Source organism: Leucoraja erinacea, chromosome 6, assembly GCF_028641065.1.
Source record: "Leucoraja erinacea ecotype New England chromosome 6, Leri_hhj_1, whole genome shotgun sequence".
Classification (NCBI taxonomy): domain Eukaryota; kingdom Metazoa; phylum Chordata; class Chondrichthyes; order Rajiformes; family Rajidae; genus Leucoraja; species Leucoraja erinaceus.
Window position 1 is genome coordinate 48206351 of NC_073382.1, and position 23552 is coordinate 48229902.

The following is a 23552-nucleotide window of genomic DNA, read 5'->3' on the forward strand; positions in this document are numbered from 1 at the left end:
CCAACAGTTGCAGTTGTTTACTTACTACTTTTTTTGGTTTGTATTTCAGTTATTGTCGCCCAAATCTAACATTTGACACAGCGTGGCAGAATACTGATTCAACTCTGTCATTACTCTTGATTCTATAGCCACCCTAAATTAATGCTTAACTAATTTCAAGATAAGTCAAACCCTTTCCAAATTTTGGGTCACACCAGAAAAATCACGTGTAGTTGCCTCCTCGTGTACATTCCATGTCCCTCAAATTTTACTCTACACTCAAAGTGCATGCACATTTTAGTGTTCTTGTTATCATGAGAACGTTATGAATTGACATGTAGCTTGTGTATTTTCTTGCCTGTGAGAAGTTCTTGATACCGGAGGTATCGCAGAAAATTAACAGCATTAATGTATTTGTTTAAGGATTGCCACTTTACAATTCGGGGAGGTCGATTAATGGAGAACGGGGAGTATCAACTTCCTATCGTCGTACTGATGCTTAGTCTGCCTCATCCAACAAGCTCCTCCCCAACACTACTAACCCCTGGCATGATGGAGAATCTCTTCCATGAAATGGGCCATGCCATGCATTCAATGCTGGGCCGCACAAGATATCAACATGTCACTGGTAGGTCATTTCCATTCCGTATACTGGTTATATCATCAGAAATTGCGCTGAATTTCTTAAGTCTAAAGTGCAGCTCCTTGTTTCTACAGTTTATAGATTAAGTAGATACCTTCCAATAGCCCTATTATGCAGTACATGCAATGGAATTTTTCTTATAAATGCCGTCCCACTCCCTTTGTCAATGGGCTGGATCTTCTTTGAAAAGATGGAAGATGTGCTTGGCTTTCACCTGTTTAATTGGCAACAGATTGCATATTCCTGAACTGCTCAGCTGTTTGCAGAGCCTGAGCCACCTCCAAGGCACTTGGAATGCTCCTGTAGTGTTCTAGGTGTGCTATAGTCTGCAGATGTATAGTTTAGTTTAAATTCTGTTTAGTTTAGAGGTACAGCAAGGAAACGGGGCCTCTTCGGCCTACAACTCCACGTCTACCATCAATCACCCATTTACAGTAGTTCTATGTTATCCTACTTTCTCATCCACCCCTTGCGCATTAGGGGCACATTTTAAGAGGCCAATTGACCTACAAACCCACACATCTTTGGGATGTGGGAGGAAACCAGAGCACCTGGAGGAAGGTCACAGGAAGTACATGCAAACTCCACACAGGTAGCACCCAAAGTCAGGATTGAACCTGGGTTTCCAGCGGTATGAGGCAAGAAGTGTACTGGTGATAGTCCAGCAGGCTCATTGATTTTAATGGGAAGAAATGGCAATTGATTTACTTTAAATTAACAATTTTCTTAGTAGTTTAATTTCAATAACTTTACAATTTTAATTATAGCATTTTGATAATTTTAACATCTTGAGGATATTGTTTTACCAACTGTCAAAATCATTCTGGGATGGGAGGACCTGTATAATAAATGCCCTCACTGATTAGCTGGGATCTCGTTTCCGTGGAGACTGGGTCTGTCAACCTGCTGCAAGAAAAAGTGAGTTCTAATGGCGGGTGACTGCTGAGCTTGGACAACTAGCCGATTACATAGATACATAGAAAATAGATGCAGGAGTAGGCCATTCGGCCCTTCAAGCCAGCATCGCCATTCAATGTGATCATGGCTGATCATCCACATTCCTGCCTATCCCCATATCCCTTGATTCTGCTAGCCCTAAGAGCTTTATGTAACTGCCTCTTGAATGCATCCAGTGAATCAGCCTCCACTTCCTACTGAGGCAGAGAATTTCACAAATTCATAACTCTCTGGGTGAAAATGTTTTTCCTCATCTCGGTTCTAAATGGCCTACCCCTTATTCTTAAACTGTGGCCCCTGGTACTGGACTCACCAAACATCGGGAACATGTTTCCTGTATCCAGCGTGTCTAACCCCTTAATAATTTTATATGGAGCGTGTCCAATCCCTTAATAATTCTGTTAGCAGAAGATCCAACTCTGCTGCTTACACCACCAGCATTGTTTATGTTTACAGGTTTCATTATAGTCACATTTTCTAACAATCTCTTGCGTGTGGTCCCGTGAAGATGAAGAATTATCGATCTGAAACATTAATTTCATTTTTACAGATGGAGTGTAATGAGTATTTCCAACATTTTCCCTTTTCAATTTCATCTGACTAGTCCTTTGGTTTGGTGCTTAATTTATATTTACTGTGGAATTTCCCCCTTCCCCCTCCTCCACTCCCAGGTACAAGATGTCCTACTGATTTTGCAGAAGTTCCTTCAATTTTAATGGAATATTTTGCCAGTGACTATCGAGTGGTGAGACAGTTTGCACGACATTATCAGACAGGAGAGGTACGGAAATTGAACATGTAACCACATTTCCATATATTCATTAGTATTCCTTACAGAATAACATAATCACAGTATTAATAAAATAAGAAATTGCATTGTCAATGGAATTACACTATTGCTGGCACAACCTTTTTATTAAAGCTAAGAAATTCATGTGAACGTTCCATGTGGGTACAGTAAACCCTTGTTATTACAGACCTCCTTAAGATGGATTTTGGTTCTGGTTTGATTTTGGTTTGTCTCTTTAAGAACACAGGTTGCTAGTTACACTGCGGCGACAGGGCATTGAAATTGGCACTGCATTTAAATTGACAAGCAATCACTTCTGTCGACACTTAACTCAATTAAACAATGCATCAAACACTCTTCAGTATTTTCGGCAGTAACAGAAAATACTTTTTTAGCGTTTAAAAACGTAGTATTTGAAAACAGCTCGTTTCACGGGGTGACCGCTGGGTGGTTGGAGCGAACGCCTTGCTTGGTTGTAGCGGACAAACGACAATAACTAACACCATGTCCCCCTCCACCCTGTGGTCTGTTATAACGAGGGTTTACTGTGGTTTGGCAAGTGTGATTCCTGACCAACTATAGGCCAATGCAGACGAACACCAAAGCTTATCCTAGGCAGCTGTGAAGTAACTGACGATTGAAAGTTGAGTTGACTTCAGGTGATGTGCTACTAACCCGGAATACCTCAGTGGACTTTCAATGGGTGCAAAGCTGAGGGCAAAGGTTGTCTGGCTATTTTTGTTTTGATAAAAGAACTAAAACTCATTGAAACCTATTGAATAATGAAAGGCCAAGATAGTGGATGTGGTGAGGATCAGAGGGCACGGCCTCAGAATAAAAGACGTCTCTGTAGAATGGAAATTAAGTATTTCTTTAGCCAGAGGGTGGTGAATCTGTGGAATTCATTCTCACATATGACATGAGACATATGACCATAAGACATAGGCCATTCGGCCCATCCAGTCTGCTCCACCATTCAATCAATCGGCTGCCTTCTCCCTGTAACCTTTGGCCCCCCCCCTAATCAAAAACCTATCAATCTCTAAAAAATACCCAATGTCCAGTGGTGCCACAACAAAACCTCTCTCAACGTCAACAAAACAAAGGAACTAATTGACTTCAGAGAGGGGAATTTGGTAGCCAATTAGCCAGTTTTCATTAGTGGATCAGCGGTGGAGAGAGGTAGCTGCCTTTCTAAACTTTGAAGAAATTCAACATTTCCCTCCAAACTTCTACAGATGCACTGTAGAAAGTAACTTGACTTGCTGTATCATGGTTTGGCATATCTGTTCTAACGCATGGGAACGCAAGAAGCTGCAGAGTTTGGTGGACTCTAATTTACGACTATGTTGCCAGAACGTGAGGACCTGAGCTGGAGGGAGAGCTTGGGCAGGTTAGGACTTTTTCTTGGAGTACAAGAGGATGAGGGATGATCTTTTAGAGAAATGTATAACATCATGAGGGGAATAGATCGGTTAAATGCACAGAGTATTTTACCCAGAGTAGAGGAATCAAGAATTAGGGGACATTGGTCTACAGTGAGAGGGGAAAGATTTAATTGGAACCTGAGGGCAACATTTTCATACAGAGGGTGGTGGGTATACAGAACGAGGTGCCAGATGAGGTAGCTGAGGCAGGACCAGTAACAACATTTAAAAGGCATTTGGTTAGGTGCATGTATAGGAAGAATTGAGAGGGATATGGACCAAACATGGGCAGGTGGGTATATTGTAGACGGGACGTCTTGATCGTTATGGGCAAGTATTGCTGAAGGGCCTGGTTCTATGTTCTAACTGTATGACTCGGCCAGCTCCATTATGGGTACAGATGGTCACACCATCGAAAGCATTTACGTGATTTTGTCTACACTTTTGTACTTAGAAGTAAACTAAAAAAATTCAACAAAAATAAGTTTCTGGCTTGCTGATTACACTGCGCAATACATTCAAACGAAAGAAAAGCACACAAAATGTTCACTTTTAAAATCCTTTTTCAGCCATTACCTCAGAATATGGTATCACGGCTCTGTGACTCCAAGAAAGTTTGTGCTGCTGCAGACCTTCAACTTCAGGTAGGTAAATATTCAGTTAGATTGTCAAACGTTTCCAGCATGAATTGTGGTGATTAAATTCAAATATTTGACTATCTATATAAAATCAGATGTTATTCCACCTGTAGAGTTAAATTTGTTAGGCCTGAAGATAGACACAAAGTGCTGGAGTTACTCAACAGGTCAGGCAACATGTAGGGAGAAAAAGAATAGATGTTTCAAGTCGAAACCCTTGTTCAGACTTGTGTCTGCAGTCATACATACAATCATACAATAATAAACAACACTAAACATAAATTAACATCCACCACAGTGTATCCTCCAAGCACCTCCTCACTGTGGTGGAGGCAAAAATCTTAGGGCTGCAGTCTCTTCCCTCCTGTTCTCCCTCTGCGCTGAGGCGATTCCCCACCGGGCGATGGCACAAACAGTCCCGCGGCTCACCGAACCCCTCAAACGGGCCGGCTCAAACACCGCGGCCCGGCGTGGTCGAAGCTGCCGCCCTCCAGTCCAGCGGACGCAGCTGCTGGCCCGCGGCTGAACCCCGGACTCGGGTCATAGCCACCAGAACGCCGTCCCAGCCGGCATCTATAGTTCCTTCCTACACGTAATGAGACCTCGGTATGGGCTGGTTTTAATCCTCTGTGATAAATATATCACAGACTGCTTGTGGTGTCCAAAGAGACCATTTGGTCTCTCAGATCAATGATGCCTCTATGTAAGAGCAATCCAACTGGTTCTGCTTTCAATATAGATAATTATCCAGCTCCTTTTGCCGGCCAAATTGAACTACTACCCTGCCTGTACATTCCAAACCCTAAATATTTGCTGCGTTTAAAAACAAATTACATCACTTTTAGCTGTTTTGCCACGTCATTTACTTCTCGATCCCTCAGTCAAGGGAAATATATTTTCTCGATCTAACATCGATACCTTTCCTGATTTTGTCACATGATCTCCTTTGTTCCTTGATGAACAATCCTAGCTTCAATCATTCCATGCTTGGATAAGAACCCTTGTTTGGATGAGAATTGCAGGTACTATCATAACGTCTAAGAGACATTTGGACAGGTACATGAATAGGATGGGCTTAGAGGGATTTGGGCCAAGCACAGGCAAGTGTGACTAATGTAGATAGAAACATAGAGAAACCTAGAAAATAGGTGCAGGAGGAGGCCATTTGGCCCTTCGAGCCGGCACTGCCATTCATTGTGATCATGGCTGATCATCCCCTATCAATAACCCGTGCCTGCCTTCTCCCCATATCCCTTGACTCCACTAGCCCCTAGAGCTGGCAAGTTGGGCAAAACGTCTATTTCCACATTAAATGACTCTGACTTGTAACTGAAGTCCTGCATCCCTGGGATCACTTTGAAAAATTCTGTTAATATTTATACCACATGATTTTTTTGGTATCGACCCCTTTCTTAACCTGTCCAGCCATTTTATTGTAAGACGGTGGTTAACTTGTGGAATTCTCTGCCACAAAAGACTCCGAAGCCACTTAATATACTGTTGTCCAATTTATTGTTTCGTATTTGCATATAACTTGGATAGCTTTGGATAAGAATTGCTTATGTTGTGGACTCAAAACATCCATAAAAGACGCAATACCCCCAAAATGCTTCAGAAAACTTTCAAAGCAGGTTGCAAATGCTGGAGGACTTTTAGTCGTTGAATGGTTCTGATCAAATAAGCATTGAATAAAGTTGGCCTTTTTTGCAACAATAATATATTTTCTTTTAAAATAGATCTTTTATTCAGTCCTGGATCAGATCTACCATGGGCATTATCCTCTACCAAAATCTACAACTGAAATATTAAAGGAAACCCAGGAGAAATTTTATGGACTGCCTTATGTACAAAACACGGTAAAAACTTATAAATATTAAATTATCTACAATTCAGAACCAGTATGCCAAGTTTGCGATAAATATACAATGTTTTTTTTATAGAATTCATTGCTGCAGATGGAGTATTTTTAAAGTGGGGATTGACAGGTTCTTGATTAGTGAGTGTGTCAAGGGTTATGGGGGAGAGGGTGATGAAGCCTAATTTTAGTTAAAAATATAAGAAGATATTAAATTGGCTTCTGGGCTAGCTTACATCTTATATTTAGTGTCAAATTAGGCTTTCCTCAGGTTGCGGTGTGTGAGATAATAAATCCTATAACATTGTCTCCCAAGTGACAAGCAGAGAGGAGAAGCTAGAGAGATCTCTTTGATGTAAGATGTCGTAAACCAAATGGCCTATGTTTATGAGGGACCAAGTGACAGACGAAGCAGCGAAAAGAGCTAGGGTGATCTCGTTGAAGATAAAATGACCTAAAACAAATGGCCAATGTTTTTAGTATATCTTGTACCATGTAAACAAAAGGCCTTTGATGTGATGCATTCTGTGGAAACCTTTTCCTGCACCTCTGACCATGACTAATGTCTGTGGAATGTGCTAAGGGGACAAAAAAACCCTATTTAAGGCAATGTAATTCTGTTGTTCAGGGAAGGGGACCGAGGACAGTCGAGTGTCTACATTGGTCACTTAGCTGGAATTCTCGCTCCCTTCCATCGGCCGATGTTAAGTAAAGTTTTGAACTGGTCTACCAAACAGTTTGTGTGGTGTCTGTTCATTAAGAAGCGAACCTGGTTTAGTAGTTAAGAAAAGTAGCTTTTTCAAGGGCAGAAGAATGGAGTTGAGAGGGGAAGATAGATCAGCAATAATTGAATGGCGGAGTAGACTGGATGGGCCGAATGGCCTAATTTGGCTCCTATGACATGAACCTTTGTATAGATTGTATTTGAAAAGTAAAGCCTGCAGACTGCTATTTTCTTTGTAGATGGATATTTTTTCAGAAGGGTAAATGTTATTAATGTCCTTAAAATAGCAAAGTGTTTTGGGAAAATGAGAGGGCTTATTACACATCTTTGTAGTCTTTGTGGTTGAGTGATATGGGGAATAGAAGAGAATACTTGTCTGAATATTTGTTCTGTTTTAAAATTCAGTGTACAATGTTGAGGTGAATGGATAAAAAAGAAAAAGGTTGCTTTGAATTGAGCACTCTCCACCCAATTAATATACAAACATGCACATCTTTTGGAATGTGGGAGGATACCCGGAAAAAAAACCCCATGTGGTGATGGCGAACGTGTAGACTCCGAGGTCAGAATTGAACTTGGGTCTCTGGTGCTGTGAAGCAGCATCTCTACTAGCTGCGTCACTCTGCTGCCTCAGTGAATTGAGCTGCACCTCAACACTGAAGTAAACTACATGGTTGCATCAATGTAGAAACAAGGAACTGCAGATGCTGGTTTACAAAAAAAAACAGCCACAAAGTGCTGGAGTAACTCAGCACTTCAATTGGCATCTGTGGAGAACATGGGTAGGTGGTGTTTCGGGTCAAGACCCTTCTTCAGCCTTCAGAAGGGCCTTGACCCAAAATGTTATCAATCCATGTTCTCCACAGATGCTGCCTGTCCCTCAGGAGTACTCCAGAGCTTTGTATCTTCAATTAGAAACATAGAAACATAGAAATTAGGTGCAGGAGTAGGCCATTCGGCCCTTCGAGCCTGCACCGCCATTCAATATGATCATGGCTGATCATCCAACTCAGTATCCCGTACCTGCCTTCTCTCCATACCCCCACGACTTACCTCGGTAGTCATGAAATGCTTTGAGAGGCTGGTGAAGAATCACATCTGCGCCTTCCTCCCTCGGAACATGGACCCGTTGCAGTTTGCATACCGTCCGAACAGGTCCACGGACGATGCGGTCTCCCAGGTCTTGCACACCGCTCTCTCCCATCTGGACAGCCAGAAGGGGGGCTACGTGAGGATGCTGTTCATAGACTACAGTTCAGCCTTCAACACGATAGTCCCCACCAGACTGGCCGGGAAGCTACTGGAATTGGGGCTCAACACCTCCCTGTGTGCCTGGGTCCTGGACTTTCTCACCGCCAGGCCCCAGGTAGTCAAGATGGGAGGGAATACATCGAAGTCCCTCACCCTGAGCACAGGATCGCCCCAGGGTTGCGTCCTCAGCCCCCTATAGTACTCCCTGTACACACATGACTGTGTGGCTAGGTTCAGCTCCAATTCAATAATTAAGTTTGCTGATGACACTGTGGTGGTGGGCCTGATCTCAGACAATGATGAGAGGGCCTACCGGGAGGAGGTGGCTGATCTAGCACTCTGGTGCCAGGAGAACAGCCTCCTCTTGAACATCAAAAAAACGAAGGAGCTGATCATGGACTTTAGGAGGGCACATCATCCGAGGACGTACACTCCATTGAGTATAAATGGGGATCCTGTGGATAGGGTGAACTGTTTTAAATATCTGGGAGTCCACATCTCTGAGGATATGACATGGTCATCACACGCCTCAGCACTGGTGAGTAAGGCAAGGCAGCGCCTTTACCACCTCAGGCAATTGAGGAAATTCAGAGTGTCTCCGAGGATCCTCCAGTGCTTCTACGCAGCGGTGGTGGAAAGCATCTTGTCCGGGAACATTACCATCTGGTTCGGGAATTGCTCTGCCAAGGACAAGAAGGCTCTGCAGAGAGTAGTGCGTTCAGCCGAACGCACTATGGGAACTTCACTCACCCCCCTGCAGGAACTATATAACAGGAGGTGCAACTCCAGAGCAAACAAAATCATGAGAGACCTCTTCCACCCCTGCAACGGACTGTTCCAGCCACTACGGTCAGGCAAACGCCTCCGTTGCCATGCAGTGAGAACGGAGAGGTTGAGAAAGAGTTTCTTCCCAGAGGCAATTCGGACTGTAAACGCCTTTCTCACCAGGGACTAACTGTACAGAACGTTTTTCCTTCTATTATTTATTATGAAAAATAATATGTGTGTTATGATTGTGTTTATAATTTGTTTGGTTGTTTTGTTGTTCCGCGAGCATTGCCACTTTCATTTCACTGCACATCTCGTATGTGTATGTGACAAATAAACTTGACTTGACTTGACTTGATCCCCTTAGCCACAAGGGCCACATCTAACTCCCTCTTAAATATAGCCAATGAACTGGCCTCAACTACCCTCTGTGGCAGAGAGTTCCAGAGATTCACCACTCTCTGCGTGAAAAAAAGTTCTTCTCATCTCGGTTTTAAAGGATTTCCCCCTTATCCTTAAGCTGTGACCCCTTGTCCTGGACTTCCCCAACATCGGGAACAATCTTCCTGCATCTAGCCTGTCCAACCCCTTAAGAATTTTGTAAGTTTCTATAAGATCCCCTGTCAATCTCCTAAATTCTAGAGAGTCTAAACCAAGTCTATCCAGTCTTTCTTCATAAGACAGTCCTGACATCCCAGGAATCAGTCTGGTGAACCGTCTCTGCACTCCCTCTATGGCAATAATGTCCTTCCTCAGATTTGGAGACCAAAACTGTACGCAATACTCCAGGTGTGGTCTCACCAAGACCCTGTACAATTGCATCAATGTTCTGAGGGAGATGGGCTGGGCGATAAATACTATCTTACAAGTGTATAGACACAAAGTGCAGGAGTAACTCAGTGGGTCAGGCAGCATCTCTGGGGAAAAAAAAGATGGGTGACATTTTGAGTTGGGTCCCTTCTTCAGACCCCTTATAAGTCTTATAAATATCAATCATATCTTAAATATTTTATGTCATCCTTTACATGGATGAAAACAAAAGTATATTGAATGATACAGAATATAAATATGATGGAAGAGTAAGCACAAACTCATAATTTTAGGATGGGGAGGGGGGAAATTAAAATGTTAAAGTTTCTGTGGAAGACCAAGTGAAACCAAGAGCTTGAGGCAGTTGCAGATCTGATCCCTGTAAGAATGATGAATAAGCTTGAGCACATGCCCTATTAAAAGTAGGCAGTTTAAGTAAAGCTAGGATTGTACGATGCAGCTGCTGCTTATGTTGGCCCCCAGCAAAGGCTTTAATAATTGCTAAAATGTCTGATTATTAAAGGCTTTTGGAAACAGAGTTGAAATAGATTCAAATAAAGAAAAGCGTTAATAAAACCCCACAAAAAACATGAATCTATCTAGTTCAAAGTGCATTTAACTAATATGGATAAAAGCATCACTATCAATTTTTAGATTTAAATATGCACTTGCGCTCTTTCCCATTGAGGTTGACAAATACGTTCATAGCTGATGTAAGGTTGAGACATCAAATGCAATATGCCCTTTGGCTCTACATGCCTGAGCCCTGCTCCTGGACAGAGAGTCCATTGCGCAGACTGGAGATTGGACATGCTGCCATTTGACTTCCAGCAAATATTTGCCTTTGGTGGGGCCGTCTGCAGGTGTGAAGGTCGGGTTAATGCACCATTATACGGCTGACCATATAATGCTGTTAGCGAGTGGTTCACTCTGCAGTTCCCTTCAGCCATTAGTTCCAAAGTGCACCACATAGCATGTTGTACTAGTTACTAACAGCTGTTCTTCCCTCACAATGATAATGAAACTGCTGCACCCCAGTGGCACACCTGGTGGAGCTGCTGCCTCACAACGCCAGGGACCCAGGTTCGATCCTGACCTCAGCTGCTGTCTGTGAGGAGTTTACACGTTCTCCTTGTAACCGCATGGGCTTCCTTTGCGTTTCCTCCCATATGCCATAGACGTGCGTGTTTGCGGTTTAATTGGCCTCTAAGTTGCCTCTAGTGTGTAAAATGCCCCTAATGTGTAAAGGCTGTCTGCGTAAGTGGGATAACATAGAACTAGTGTGAACGGGTGATCAATGGTCAGCGTTGACTCAGTGGACAAAGTAGATTCCTCCTCAATATATACCTTTTTCTAGTGATTGTGATATTTTAGAGGTATTTTTACTTGCCTATCTTGGGGTATTCTCTGTACTTCGTCAGGATTTCAATATTTAAAGAGATTACAATGGACAAGCTGTTGATTACTTTTCGTAATTAGTTTGGTGCTGCAGTTAGGATATTGCATTATTTTCACTAGACATTTAGGCTGCTGTTTGTTACTAGAAGTGCGGGGGGGGGGGGGGGGGGGGGGGGGGTAGGAGGCTGAATAGGATTTGTGCACTTAAGACTTTGGACTGAGGATACTTGTATACACTTTAGCCATGGCGTGTATATTCTAGCACTATGTCAGTATCAGGTGTGAAGTAGACAACACTGCCATCAAACCAGTAAGGTAAAGTTATGAGCACATCCAAAACTGAGATTACAGAGACGCAAGCCTTCACTTTCCATTAGTTGCACATCTGTCCAGCAGGTGCTGCTGCTAGAGCACAAATGCCAGGATAAATGTGCTTCTTTACATTTTTCACCCTTTAAATAATTGTTCTGCAAGTTAGTTCATTCACATTGCTGGAAATGGGGACTTGAGGTAACGCAGATGCTGGAATCTTCAGGAAATAACTAACGTTCACAAGTTATAGGAGTAGAATTAGGCCATTTGGCCCATTTGGTCTACTCCGCCATTCAATCATGGCTGGTCTCTGCCTCTTAATCCCATTTTCCTGCTTTCTCCCCATAACCTTTGACACCTGTTCTAATCAAGAATTTGTCTATCTCGGCCATAAAAATATCTACTGATTTGGCCTCCACAGCCCTCTGGAATGTGAATAAGTTCCACAGATTAACTACCCTCTGACGAAAGAAGTTCCTCCTCGCCTCCATTCTAAAAGAGTGCCCTTTAATCCTGAGGTTATGACCTTTGGTCCTAGACTCTCCCACTAGTGGTAACATCCTTTCCAGCTGCTGGAGGAAGTCGGCGGTCAGGCAACATCTGTGGAGGGAAATGGACATGCATTGTTTTGGGTAGGGAACTATCTTCAGACAATTTTTACATCACTGGCTGTTTCTTTTTTTTAAAAATCAGTGATGAAATATCTTGAAGGGATACAAAGTACTGAGTTATTAGTAACTCAGTGGGTCAGGCAGCATCTCTGGAGAACATGGATTACTGCTGAGTTACCTCATTGCCACAGAGGGCTATGGAGTCCCCACAACCTTCAGTGGCAAAGAATTCCACAGATTCACCACCCTCTGACCAAAGAAATTCCTCCTTTGTTGTCTCTTGTGCTGGCAAATGTACTCTATCTTTTTAAGAATGGAGGTTTTTGAAAAAATAGGGAACTATAGATCGGTTAGCCTGGCATCAGTGCTAAAAAATGCTGTAATCTATTATTGAGGAAGTGGTTGGGGGAAGGTGATGTTGATTTATCAGAGGGAAATCATATTTGCAAGATCTGTTAGAATTTGTTGCTGTTAAGAAGGATTAAGAGAGCAAGTTGATGTGCATTTAGTCTTTAAGTAGTTTTGAAATGGGACAATACTAGAAAATCAAACATAATTAGAATGCATGGTATTAACTGGTGTGGATTGAAGATTGATTAATGGACATAAGAGAGAAGTGGAGCATTGGATCATTTTTCGGTTGGGAGACTGGTCAGAACCAAAGATCCTATAGTGAAGCAAGATAGGCAACTCCTAAATGCAATGGGCTGACGTGTAGTATGCAACGGAGCGGAACGTGGGTCTTTTTATCATCCATTTCCATAACCCGACCAGACTCGCAGTGTAATCAACATTGTGGGGGAACAGTTTGTGTTAATAAATTATAATTCCTAAAATGACAAGAAGATTTTTACTAAATAACTTTTATTTTTACGAGGATGTTTCCGTAACCGGCTTCCGTCCCCGCACTAGTATCTTTGCTCCGCTATGGGATCTTTGTTGCGGAGACGGAAGCCGGTTACGGAAATGTGGCCGAAAATTACCCATGACTCTGCCCATGACCGTACTACGTCTTTTTCGTCGAGTGATCTACCTTGCTTGCTATAGGATCTTTGGTCAGAACAGATTCGCAGGTCACAATCTATGCCAGTGACTTGCCTGAGGGCAATCAATCGTAATGAAATACAAGTTTGCTGATAATGCAAAGCTAGGTGGCAGTGTGAGCTATTAGAGGGATGCAAGGAGGCTTCGGGAGATTTAGACTGCCCGCATAAATTGGAAAAGACATGCTAAATGGAATACAAATATACAATTGCCACATTGATAGAAAAAATAGAACTAAATATGTTTTAAAAGCTCATCTTCCCATCTCTGGCTTTTGTTCCCTCTCACTGGCTTCACTTGTGGATGTGAAGGGGATGCTTCCAGTATAAGGAGATTCTAGGGCCAGAGGCCATAACCTCAGAATAAAAGGTTGTATCTTTAGACGGGAGACGTGGAGACATTTCTTTAGACAGAGGGTAGTGAATCTGTGGAATTCATTGCCACAGATGGCTGCGGTGGCCAAGTCAATGGATATTTTTAAGGTGGAGATTGACAGATTCTTGATTAGTAATGGTGTTGGGTATTATGGGGAGAAGGCAGGAGAATGGGGTTGAAATGGGAAAGATAGATCAGTCATGATTGATTGGTGGAGTAGACTTGATGGGCTGAATGGCCTAATTCGGCTCCTATAATTTATGAACATATGAACCCATTTCTTGCCTCTGTCCTAATCTCACAGCCGTTTGTCTTCTTCCCTTCTCTGGCCTTTGTCCCCTGTGCCCCACCTGGATGCACACCCATTTCACCCACTATCCTGCACTCTTTTCCCCTTCTGCATGTTCAACTATATTCCTTCCTTTATTTACACTTTTCACACACCTTCTCCTTATCTCACAATCTTTTGCCGTCTTCCCATCTCTGGCTGTTGTGCATCCATGCCCCTCACCTGTATCCATCTATCATTTGCCAGGCTTTGTCCCACCTTCATCTCCCTTCCAACTTTCTCCTTCCAACTATAATCAGTCTGAAGAAGGACCACAATCTGAAATGTCGTCTCTGCATGATGTATAAGAGCCAGTCTATAACACGACGTGTCAGGCTGCATCTCTGGAGAAAGGGAATAGGTGATGTTTCGGGTCAGAACCCTACTTCAGATCTAATCCTTTTCTCCAGATGCTGCCTGACCCCGCTGAGTTACTCCACCACTTTGTGTCCTTTCTTTTGTAAAATCTGCAGTTCCTTGAGTCTCAAATTAAAAGCTATTGATTGTCCTTGTGTATGAATCGCTGAAAGGTAATATGCAGATTTGGCAGAGATTTTGCAGAGCCCAAGCTACATTGGTCTTTACTGCAAGTGGATTTGAGTACAAAAGCTGAGATGCGTTGGTCTAATTATATAGTCCTGCTTCCAATAGACAGTGCAATGAAGATTCTCCCAACTGATTGTTGAGATGGCAGGTTTATTGTATGAGGGGAAATTACGTAGACTAGGCTGACACTGCCTTGAAGATTGAGAAGCGATCTCATCTCATCGCTGGAGAACATGGTTAAGTGATTTGGGTCTAGACCTTCATTAGACTAGATCAATATATTCCCCTATGAACACAGTGTGCCTATTGCTGGGTGCTCTCTTCACTAATAGTACAGTTCCCAGTGCAGGTCCCAGCTGGGCTGGGTACCACACTCGAGTGGGTTCCCTTACCTACCATCTCTCCTGCGCCCTCTCCACACGACCAACACTGGTGACCCATTTTGCCCACAGATTGCCATTGCACAGTAACTCCCAAATTATATCCTTACCAAGAATCCAACTTGACCCTCATTCACTGGTGCCCTCTTTTCTGCAACTTGTTGAACCAGGTCTGTTCCACGTCTGACCTTATGCTTTCTTTCAAGCAGTTGGCAATGATGCAGTGTGCAAAGGGAAGTGTATAAGAGCCAGACTATAACACGATGGGTCAGGCAGCATCTCCGGAGAAAAGGAAATGGTGACGTTTTTGGTCGGAAAAAGGGTTCTGATCTGAAACGTCACCTATTCCTTTTCTCCAGAGATGCTGCCTGACCCTGTTGAGTTACTCCAGCACTTTTTGTAATTTTTTTGGTATAAACTAGCATCTGCAGTTCCTTCTTACAACAGTCCATAACACCCTGGGTCTTACTCAATTTGGGTTGGCACGGTGGTGCACCGGCTGAGTTGGTACCTTGCAGTGCAAGAGACCCAGTTTCAATCCTGATTACGGATATTGTCTGTACGGAGTTTGTACATTCTCCCTGTGACCGCGCGGGATTTATCTGAGATCTTCCGTGTCCACCCACACGCCAAAGACGTACATGTATGCAGGTAAATTGACTCAGCAGCATTTAATTGATAGGTGACATCACAGGTCAGGACCCTTCTTCAGACTGATCTCGAGCAATTATTCTTTGCAAGATTTAGTTTTCAAGATTCTTTGCACAAAGAATCTTTAATATGCCTCTCCTGGCTGCAGGGAATTTCTTAAAAAAAAATTTTTTTGTAGTAAATTAATCGACATCCTTTGTGTTTGAACGATCATGTAAATTAATTAAATTATCTCCGTAGAGAGCCTATTCCATGGAATTTATTCCTGCACAGAATAAGTTTGTTTCCACATAGTATTGCCTCCATTCTTCCATTGCAAACACAGCACTAGCTGTTTGCTTTTGCGGTTTTGCCCACGAGTGAGGTAACTTGTCTCTGACTTTGGGCTTTAATTATCTATTCTATTAATCATTAAGAACTCTGCAAAGAAGCAGCCTTCTCTCTTCTTCAATGGGAACATGCCCGCCAGGCAGGGAATTTACATTATTGCTCCTCAGTCCTATCCCTTTATCTTGTAAAATCATTCTAATGATTCATTTTTGCATTTGCATATTTCGTGCTCTTCTATTTCTCCTGCACATGAAAGGAAATGTTTAACTTCCCTCCAGGTTAGAAATTATACCACCTTTTTGAATTATTCAATTTAAAGCTACATATTTAGATTGAAATATTGTAACTAGTTTAATTTAAGTCTGTTTGTGCATATATTACATATTCATAATTCAGAAGATGAGTTAAAGACAGTTTTCTTTTCCTTTTTCAGGCTTGGCAGCTGCGTTTTAGCCACCTTGTTGGATATGGTGCCAAATATTACTCCTACCTTATGTCAAGAGCCGTGGCGTCGATGGTTTGGAAGCAATGCTTCATGAAGGACCCGCTTAACAGGTTAAAAAAAGGGGGAAATTGAATTAAATTGCATTGTATTCTTTGATCAATGAAAAAGAAATGGGAATTACGATGATAAAATTTGAGAACCAGGAGACATCTATTTATGTAAAAGGAGATGCGTAATGATCATCGAGGAAATTCACTTGGAACATTCAAAAGGGAATTATAGAATGAGTGGGAGTTTAGAAGGCTGTCGGCAAATAATACAGGAACAGAACTAGTTACATACACCCCAAAGAAGTCCAAGCTTATAATTGGCTTCAGCTATAAAATTATATATTTCCCTCGTGTGTAGGATAGTGCCAGTGTACGGAGTGATCATTTATCCGCGCGGACTCTGTGCGCTGAAGGGCCTGTTTCTGAGCTGAATCGCTAAACTAAGAGGCAGTAGATGCTGGAATCTGTAGCAAAAATGTTTGAAGAAGGATCCCGATCTGAAATGTCACCCATCCTTTTTCTCCAAATTTGTTGCCTGACTCGCTGAGTTACTCCAGCACTTTGTGTCTATCTTTAGTATAAACCAGACTCAGCAGTTCCCAGTACAGGGTGGTTGCTGGTTAGCACGGACTCAATGGACCAAAGGGCCTATTTCGACGCAGTATCTCTAAAGCCAGCAAGGGGTCAAGTTATCTATGCCAGTTCTGTACAATTCTATGAAAGGAGGTGTCTCTGTTTAAAACGGGGACTTTTATAATTCAAATTGTTACTATGCTGAGTGAGATAGTGGATTTCTTTCTTTTTTTTTTAAACGAGGGGGAATAAATCATTTTTCTTGACCAAGGAACAAAATGACTGCAATAACTAGAAACAACATATTGGATTTGACTGCTGATCTGCATCTCTTATTCAAGTGTTGACATTCAACAAATATACTTCATGTAGTCAGTTCTATAACTTTTTAACTTCTTTAACTAATCCATCTTTTGAGCTTTTGTAGGCTTTAAAAGTCCTTTGATCATCCGTTTAGATCGCATATTGTTTTGCCCGTCAAAACAAAGTATGTTTCCTTTTAAAACAATAATAAACCAAAAATATTTACTGCACTTTTGATATCTTGACATTTTTGATAAGAATATCAAAAATGAAGAAAATATTTTTGACATAAAGTCATACAGCTTGGAAACGGGGCTTTCAACCCTCCTTGCCTATGCCAACCAAGATGCCCCTTCTACGTTAGCTCCACCTGCCTGTGTTTTGGCTATATCCCTCTAAATCTTTCCTATCCATGTACCTGTTCAAATATCTTTTACATGTTTTGATAGTAATTACCTCGTCCGGCAGCTCGTTCCATATACCTGTGTGGAAAAAGTTGCCTCTCAGGTTCCTATTAAATTTTTCCCCACTCCCTTTAAACCTCTGTCCTATGTTCTTGATTCCCCTACTCTGGGTAAAATACTCTGTGCGTCTACTTATCTATTCCCCTCATGATTGTATACACCTGTATAAGATCCCTCCTCTTCCTTCAGTACTCCAATGAACAAAGCCCTAGCCTGCCCAACCTCTCCATGTAGCTCAGGCCCTCACGTCGCATCTATAGGAATAGCATCTTTGACACCCGAATGACCGATTTCAATTGTTTGGGGTATGAGATGCTTCTAATGAACTGAATAATTATTATTTCCCTTTTAACAATCTCTACAGATCATGTAGGCCATCATATCTAGGAAGAAACCAAACCTTCCGATCGTTCCAAAACCAATTATCCTACAAATCCTTCGAACCAAAGCAAAGATTTTGGTCATTTGTGATGCCCACTATTTCATTCTTCTTCATTTTGGTAGTTTGACCATCCACAATCCAAGCCAATGTCATCAATTAAGTGACGCTCATTTACTATTTGTGCTATTGGTAATATAAAAGTACCCAAAAACATTTTGCAGAAATAGATGCTAATCCGCGTGGGAGAGAATATAAATTCTATCGGGAGAAATTCTGTAGGATAGAATAGACATGCAACACCAACAGGACAAATTCAGATCTTCTCATAATGGGCCATTATGGGCTCCAACCTTCCTTGCTATCTGTTGCTTTGTTTTGGCCTTTTCTTACCTCTAGTTCTCTCCCCTTTACTTTCAGTCTGAAGAAGGGTCCAAAACCGAAACATCACCCATCCTTTTTCTCCAGAGATGCTGTCTTGACCTGCTGTGTTACTCCTGCACTTTGTGACTATCTTCAGATTTAACTGGCATCTACCGTTCCTTTCTCCGCGCACCCTTTCCATTTTTTCTATTATAGATGAAGAATTCTGGTTTTGTAGTTGATTAGCGCTAATTGAGTTATTAAATTGAAAAAGTCATATTAGTCAATTAACTGCATTTTAAATCTAATGCTGCGTATTAATTTATTCAAATTATTGGAATAACTTTCTCACTTTGGCATTGTTTATCTGATTGATAATGAAGTGATTTGAAATGGACTACTGATTGGACACACCTTGCAAAAAGCCTGCACAGATACTATTTTACAATGTTTAAAATATACTTGGACAGGTTTACAGATTGGATAGCTTTAGAGGGGTATGGGACTCGCTCGGGAAGGAATCTTCATAAGTTCATGTTATAGAATTAGGTCATTCAGCCCATCAAGCCTATTCCACCATACAATCATGACTGGTCTATCTTTCCCTCTCAACCCCAATCTCCTGCCTTGACCCCTGACACCCGTACTAATCAAAAATCTGTCAACCTCCGCCATAAAAATATCCATTGACTTGGCCTCCACAACTGTCTGGCAGTGAATTGCACAGATTCATCACCCTCTGACTAAAGAAATTCCTCATCATCTCCTTTCAAAAAGTACTTTGTTTTATTCTGCCCCAGACTCTCCCTCTTGATCGATGGATGAGCTGGGCCAATCGGCCCGTTTCCATGCTTTATGACGATAACTATTAAACTTTTGCTTTTGAAGTCAATAGACGCACAATATAATATGCAGATTTAGTGCCAATGACAAGGTGTGAATTTTTACACCAAGATGTTATGATTGGAAAATCTAGGTCATTAAGTAAGAAAATGTTAAAAAAAACAAGAAGCAGTCTAAGCTGGGTACATATTCCAGATGTTTTTGGCTTCAAAGAAGCCAAGGCAAAGATGTTTAACACAAGGTGCTGGCATAGGATATGGCAAGGGAGGACATGATCTGTGCAAATTAATATCTTAATGAAACCGTGCATGATGTGAAAGGTCATGGCATGCGTGTATTTAGTGTACACACATCTTGTCCTGCTCCAAAAGTAGTCAAGTTAACATTCCTGTGTTCGCATTATGTTATAAAACTAACATTCACCACTTAAGACTTATGAGCACAAAAATCTAGAAGGCACATGAAAGCAGAACCAAAGTTTGTGGCATTATTGGAGGTGTCATCTATCAGATGAGATTTTAAACAAAGTCGCCACCTCTTAATAAAGTTGATGAAAAAAGATGGCTCAAAGGTTCAGTGAAGTTTATTGGTCATGTGCAACTGCACAGTGAACTTCTTTTTGCATAATTACACATGTGGGTGCCGGCATGTTTTGGCGGCATTTCCAAAGTCCGGTCCACCGCACGCTTGGTCTCCTGGAGCAGTTGCCGATCCCGGAAGGCTAAGAGCTCCTGCATGCTCTTCCTCAGACTGGATCGGCCCGCGAACTGATGTCCCTCTCTTCACCTTTGCGTTCCTAGCTGCCTCCTGCAGCCGACCTTGAGGGGGCAGGTGGCAATACCCCGGCTCATCCTCGCCGGACCACTCCTCGCGTCCAAAGTCTCCAGTGGCGATCCAATGTGATCAATGTGAGGAAGATTGGGGAAATCAGCTGTTATTTGGTGTTAATTCAGCTTGTCATTATAATGGTGTTTGTCACAACTTGTGTACACATTGTTGCTGCATTTTCTATTTTACCACAGTGACAGCACCTCGGATGTATTTTGTTTGTTGTAAAGCACTTTGGGGTGGTCGAGGACCATTATGATTATATAAATGGTGTTGTCTTTATTAGGTTGGTTTCAACCTCAAAGGGAAAAAGATAAAAGGTGTATGGTTATGACTGGCTTATATTGTTCTGAATATATTAACATAAACAACTGGTCAAAATTCAACTTCAGGCAAAATCCATAGATTGCATAATTGATCAATTATCATTATTTGCCAATGACTGTTTAGAGATACAGTGCGGAAACAGGCCCTTCAGCCCCCCATCTCCACACCGACCAGCGATCCCCACACACTAGCACCATCTGACACACGCTTGGGCCTATTTACAATTTTACCAAGCCAAACCTGTACATCTTTGGAGTGTGGGTGGAAACCGGAGCACCCGGAGAAAACCCACGCAGGTCACGGGAGAACGTATAACTCTGTACAGCCAGCATCCGTTGTCAGGATCGAACCCGGGTGACTGGCCTTGTAAGGCAGCAGCTCTAACACTGAAGGGGGGTACGAAAGAAAGCTGGAAGAGAGGAGAGGCAGGACAGAGCATGGGCAGTAATAGGCGAACACGGGGGGGGTTTGGATAGGCAGGTTGTTTGACAAAGGCCAGGGGTGAAGTTTTTGATCTTTTATATACCAAAGTTTATTTTTAAGCAGTGCTCATTCCTGAATTATTTTGAATTAGCCATTCGCTACATTTTGACTCACAAATGAGTTGACCTTGTGAAATGTGTTTAACTATAACTCCCACCTTGTGCTCCCACAGTTAGAGACTGTTAACAGGCAAAGTGCTGGAGTAACACAGCCGGTCAGGCAGCATTTCTGGAGAAAAAGGATGGGTGACGTTTCGGGTCAGGACCCTTCTTCAGACTGAAATTGGGGAGGGAACTAGAGGTAGGAAAAGACCAGAGCTGGGCAGGCAACGGATGACCATGGAAGCGTAGAGCCAATAATAGCCCGAAATACGTGATATAACGAAGGGATACGAAAATGCAAAATGTGGATTTTGTAGAATGACTATGGTGGGGGAGGGGAGGGAGAGGGATTGCAAGGGTTACTTGAAATTAGAGAAGACTGTTACCTTTACAGTTAATAGCAGGAGCATTTTTATGACTGTATACAGGCGAAAGTGAGGGGGTAAGAAGGCTAGACCTGTGAGGAAATTGGACCTTTTTTATGCCCAATGGTTCAACTGTACATAAACTGAGCGCTCTTTATGGGAGCTCGGGAAAAAATAAAGGAAGGAGTGGGCAACACAGTGGTGCAGCGGTAGAGTTGCTGCCATACAGCACCAGAGACCCGGGTTCAATCCTAACCTCGGGTGCTGTCTGTGTAGAGTTTGCGTGTTCTCTCTATGCTACGGTTTCCTCCCACATTCTAAAGATGTGCAGGTTTGTAGGTTAATTGGCTGCTGTGAATTGTGCCCAGTGTTTAGGATAGAACAAGTGTACGGGGATCGCTGGTCGGCATGGACTCGGTGTTTCCACAATGTATCACGAAACTAACGTTGCTCATATTATAGCAACAATGAAATCGGTGTTAGCCTTAGTTACATTGTGAGAAATCTAATTGCCTTACCAAGACCAAAAGCATTACAAACTGGGGGCGTTTTCAAGAAAACTAGAAGATATAGTCCTTGACATTACCCTATCTATGGAATAGATACCCTATCTATGGAGTCTCTTATGGAATAGGGGATTCAAGAACCAGAGGACATAGGTTTAAGATGAGGGGGGGAAAGATTTAATAGGAACCCGAGGGGTGACATTTTTACACAATAGGTGGTAGGTATATGGAACTAGCTGCCGGAGGGGGTAGTTGAAGCAGGTACTATCACAAATTTGAAAAAAAGCATTTGGACAGGTACATAGATAGGAAAGGTTCAGAGGGATATGGGCCAAATGCTGACAGGTGGGACCAGTGTGAATGGGGCATATTGGTCGGTGTGGGCAAGTTGGGCCAAAGTGGCTGTTTCCGCACTGTATGACTCTTTGGCTATATATCAATCAAATGAAAACTGTATCCATATGTTGGGTGAAAAAAAATTGGATGCAAAGTATTTAGCATTTTCAGGTAAAAAGCAGTGTTTTTTAGAACCTTCCTGTAATATAAATATTATTTTAGAAATAGTGCTACGTAATCATAAAAATGTTGTTCAATCAATTTTAATCAGGTTGAACTTGCCTCTGAAAATACTTATCAGTATCTCTGTTGCTGAACAAGCTTTGAATGCAGGTGGTGTAATATTATCTTTTTTCCCCTCAGGGTTGTGGGAGAGCGATACCGCAGAGAGATGTTGGCACATGGTGGTGGAAAAGTACCTATGTTCATGGTGGAAGGTAAAACAAAATCTTGGTTAATTTTGTTTCCACATCACTCTGTTGTTTTACTGTACAATATACAGTCGGTTGATTTTTCAGTTTATCTGGGGAAAAGCTGTTGAAAACACACAATCAGAATGGCTTTCCAATCTACAGATCTTCATTGGAGTTGGAGGAAAGGTTATCTCAGGCAGGACGGCTGGGGCGGCATGATAGCGCAGCGGTAGAGTTGCTGCCCTACAGTGCCAGAGACCCTTGTTGATCGTGACTACGTGTCCGGTCTGCATGGAGTTTGTGCGATCTCCCTGTGACCGCGTGTGCTTTCTCGGGGTGCTCCGGTTCCCTCCGGGTACTCTGGTTCCCTCCCACACTCCAAAGATTTGTAGGTTAATTGGTTTCGGTAAAATTGTAAATTGTGCCTAGTGTGTGGTGATAGTGTTAGTGTATTGGGATCACTAGTTGGTGCAGAAGGACCTGTTTCTGCGCTGTTTCTCTAACTAAACTAAACTAAACATCTTGGACATGCAGAGACCTCTTATCTTGGGCTTTGTGCTGTCCATCTCAGTTTTACCGCATTTCAATTTGTAGACCGTGTAAACAAAGTTTTCAGCAATTCTGGACGTTGACGAGGAAACCCAGAATGTGAAATGATTTATTTTATTTTATCCTTCACAAATTAATATGCTGACAAATGGTAATGTTTTGCAAATCATAAAGTGCTGGAAGAACTCAGCAGGTCGGGTACGCGCTGTAACACTTTGGGATTTCGATCTATTTATTTTATAAATTTCATATTTTGTTACTAATGTGAGTTCAAATTCAGTTTAAAAAAAAAAAAAAAAAAAAATTAGAAAAAAAGACAAATCCAAAACATGAATCTTTTCAAGTTTTGGCAGTCAAGCAAAGAACATGAAAGCAGAGCCATCAAATGTGTACTTTTACAAATCAGT

General features: G+C 42.2%; 1 protein-coding gene across 2 annotated transcripts in view; it reads left to right on the plus strand.

Moving 5' to 3' along the window:
* Positions 1 to 23552, plus strand: part of LOC129698087 (mitochondrial intermediate peptidase-like) — a 77995-nt gene that overhangs the window by 31752 nt on the left and 22691 nt on the right. For both annotated transcript variants that reach the window (XM_055636952.1, XM_055636953.1), the window contains 6 exons: positions 403 to 607; positions 2251 to 2360; positions 4366 to 4440; positions 6171 to 6290; positions 16251 to 16372; positions 22547 to 22620. In XM_055636952.1, the coding sequence (XP_055492927.1) occupies positions 403 to 607; positions 2251 to 2360; positions 4366 to 4440; positions 6171 to 6290; positions 16251 to 16372; positions 22547 to 22620 (706 nt within the window). The remainder of the gene's footprint in view (positions 1 to 402; positions 608 to 2250; positions 2361 to 4365; positions 4441 to 6170; positions 6291 to 16250; positions 16373 to 22546; positions 22621 to 23552) is intronic.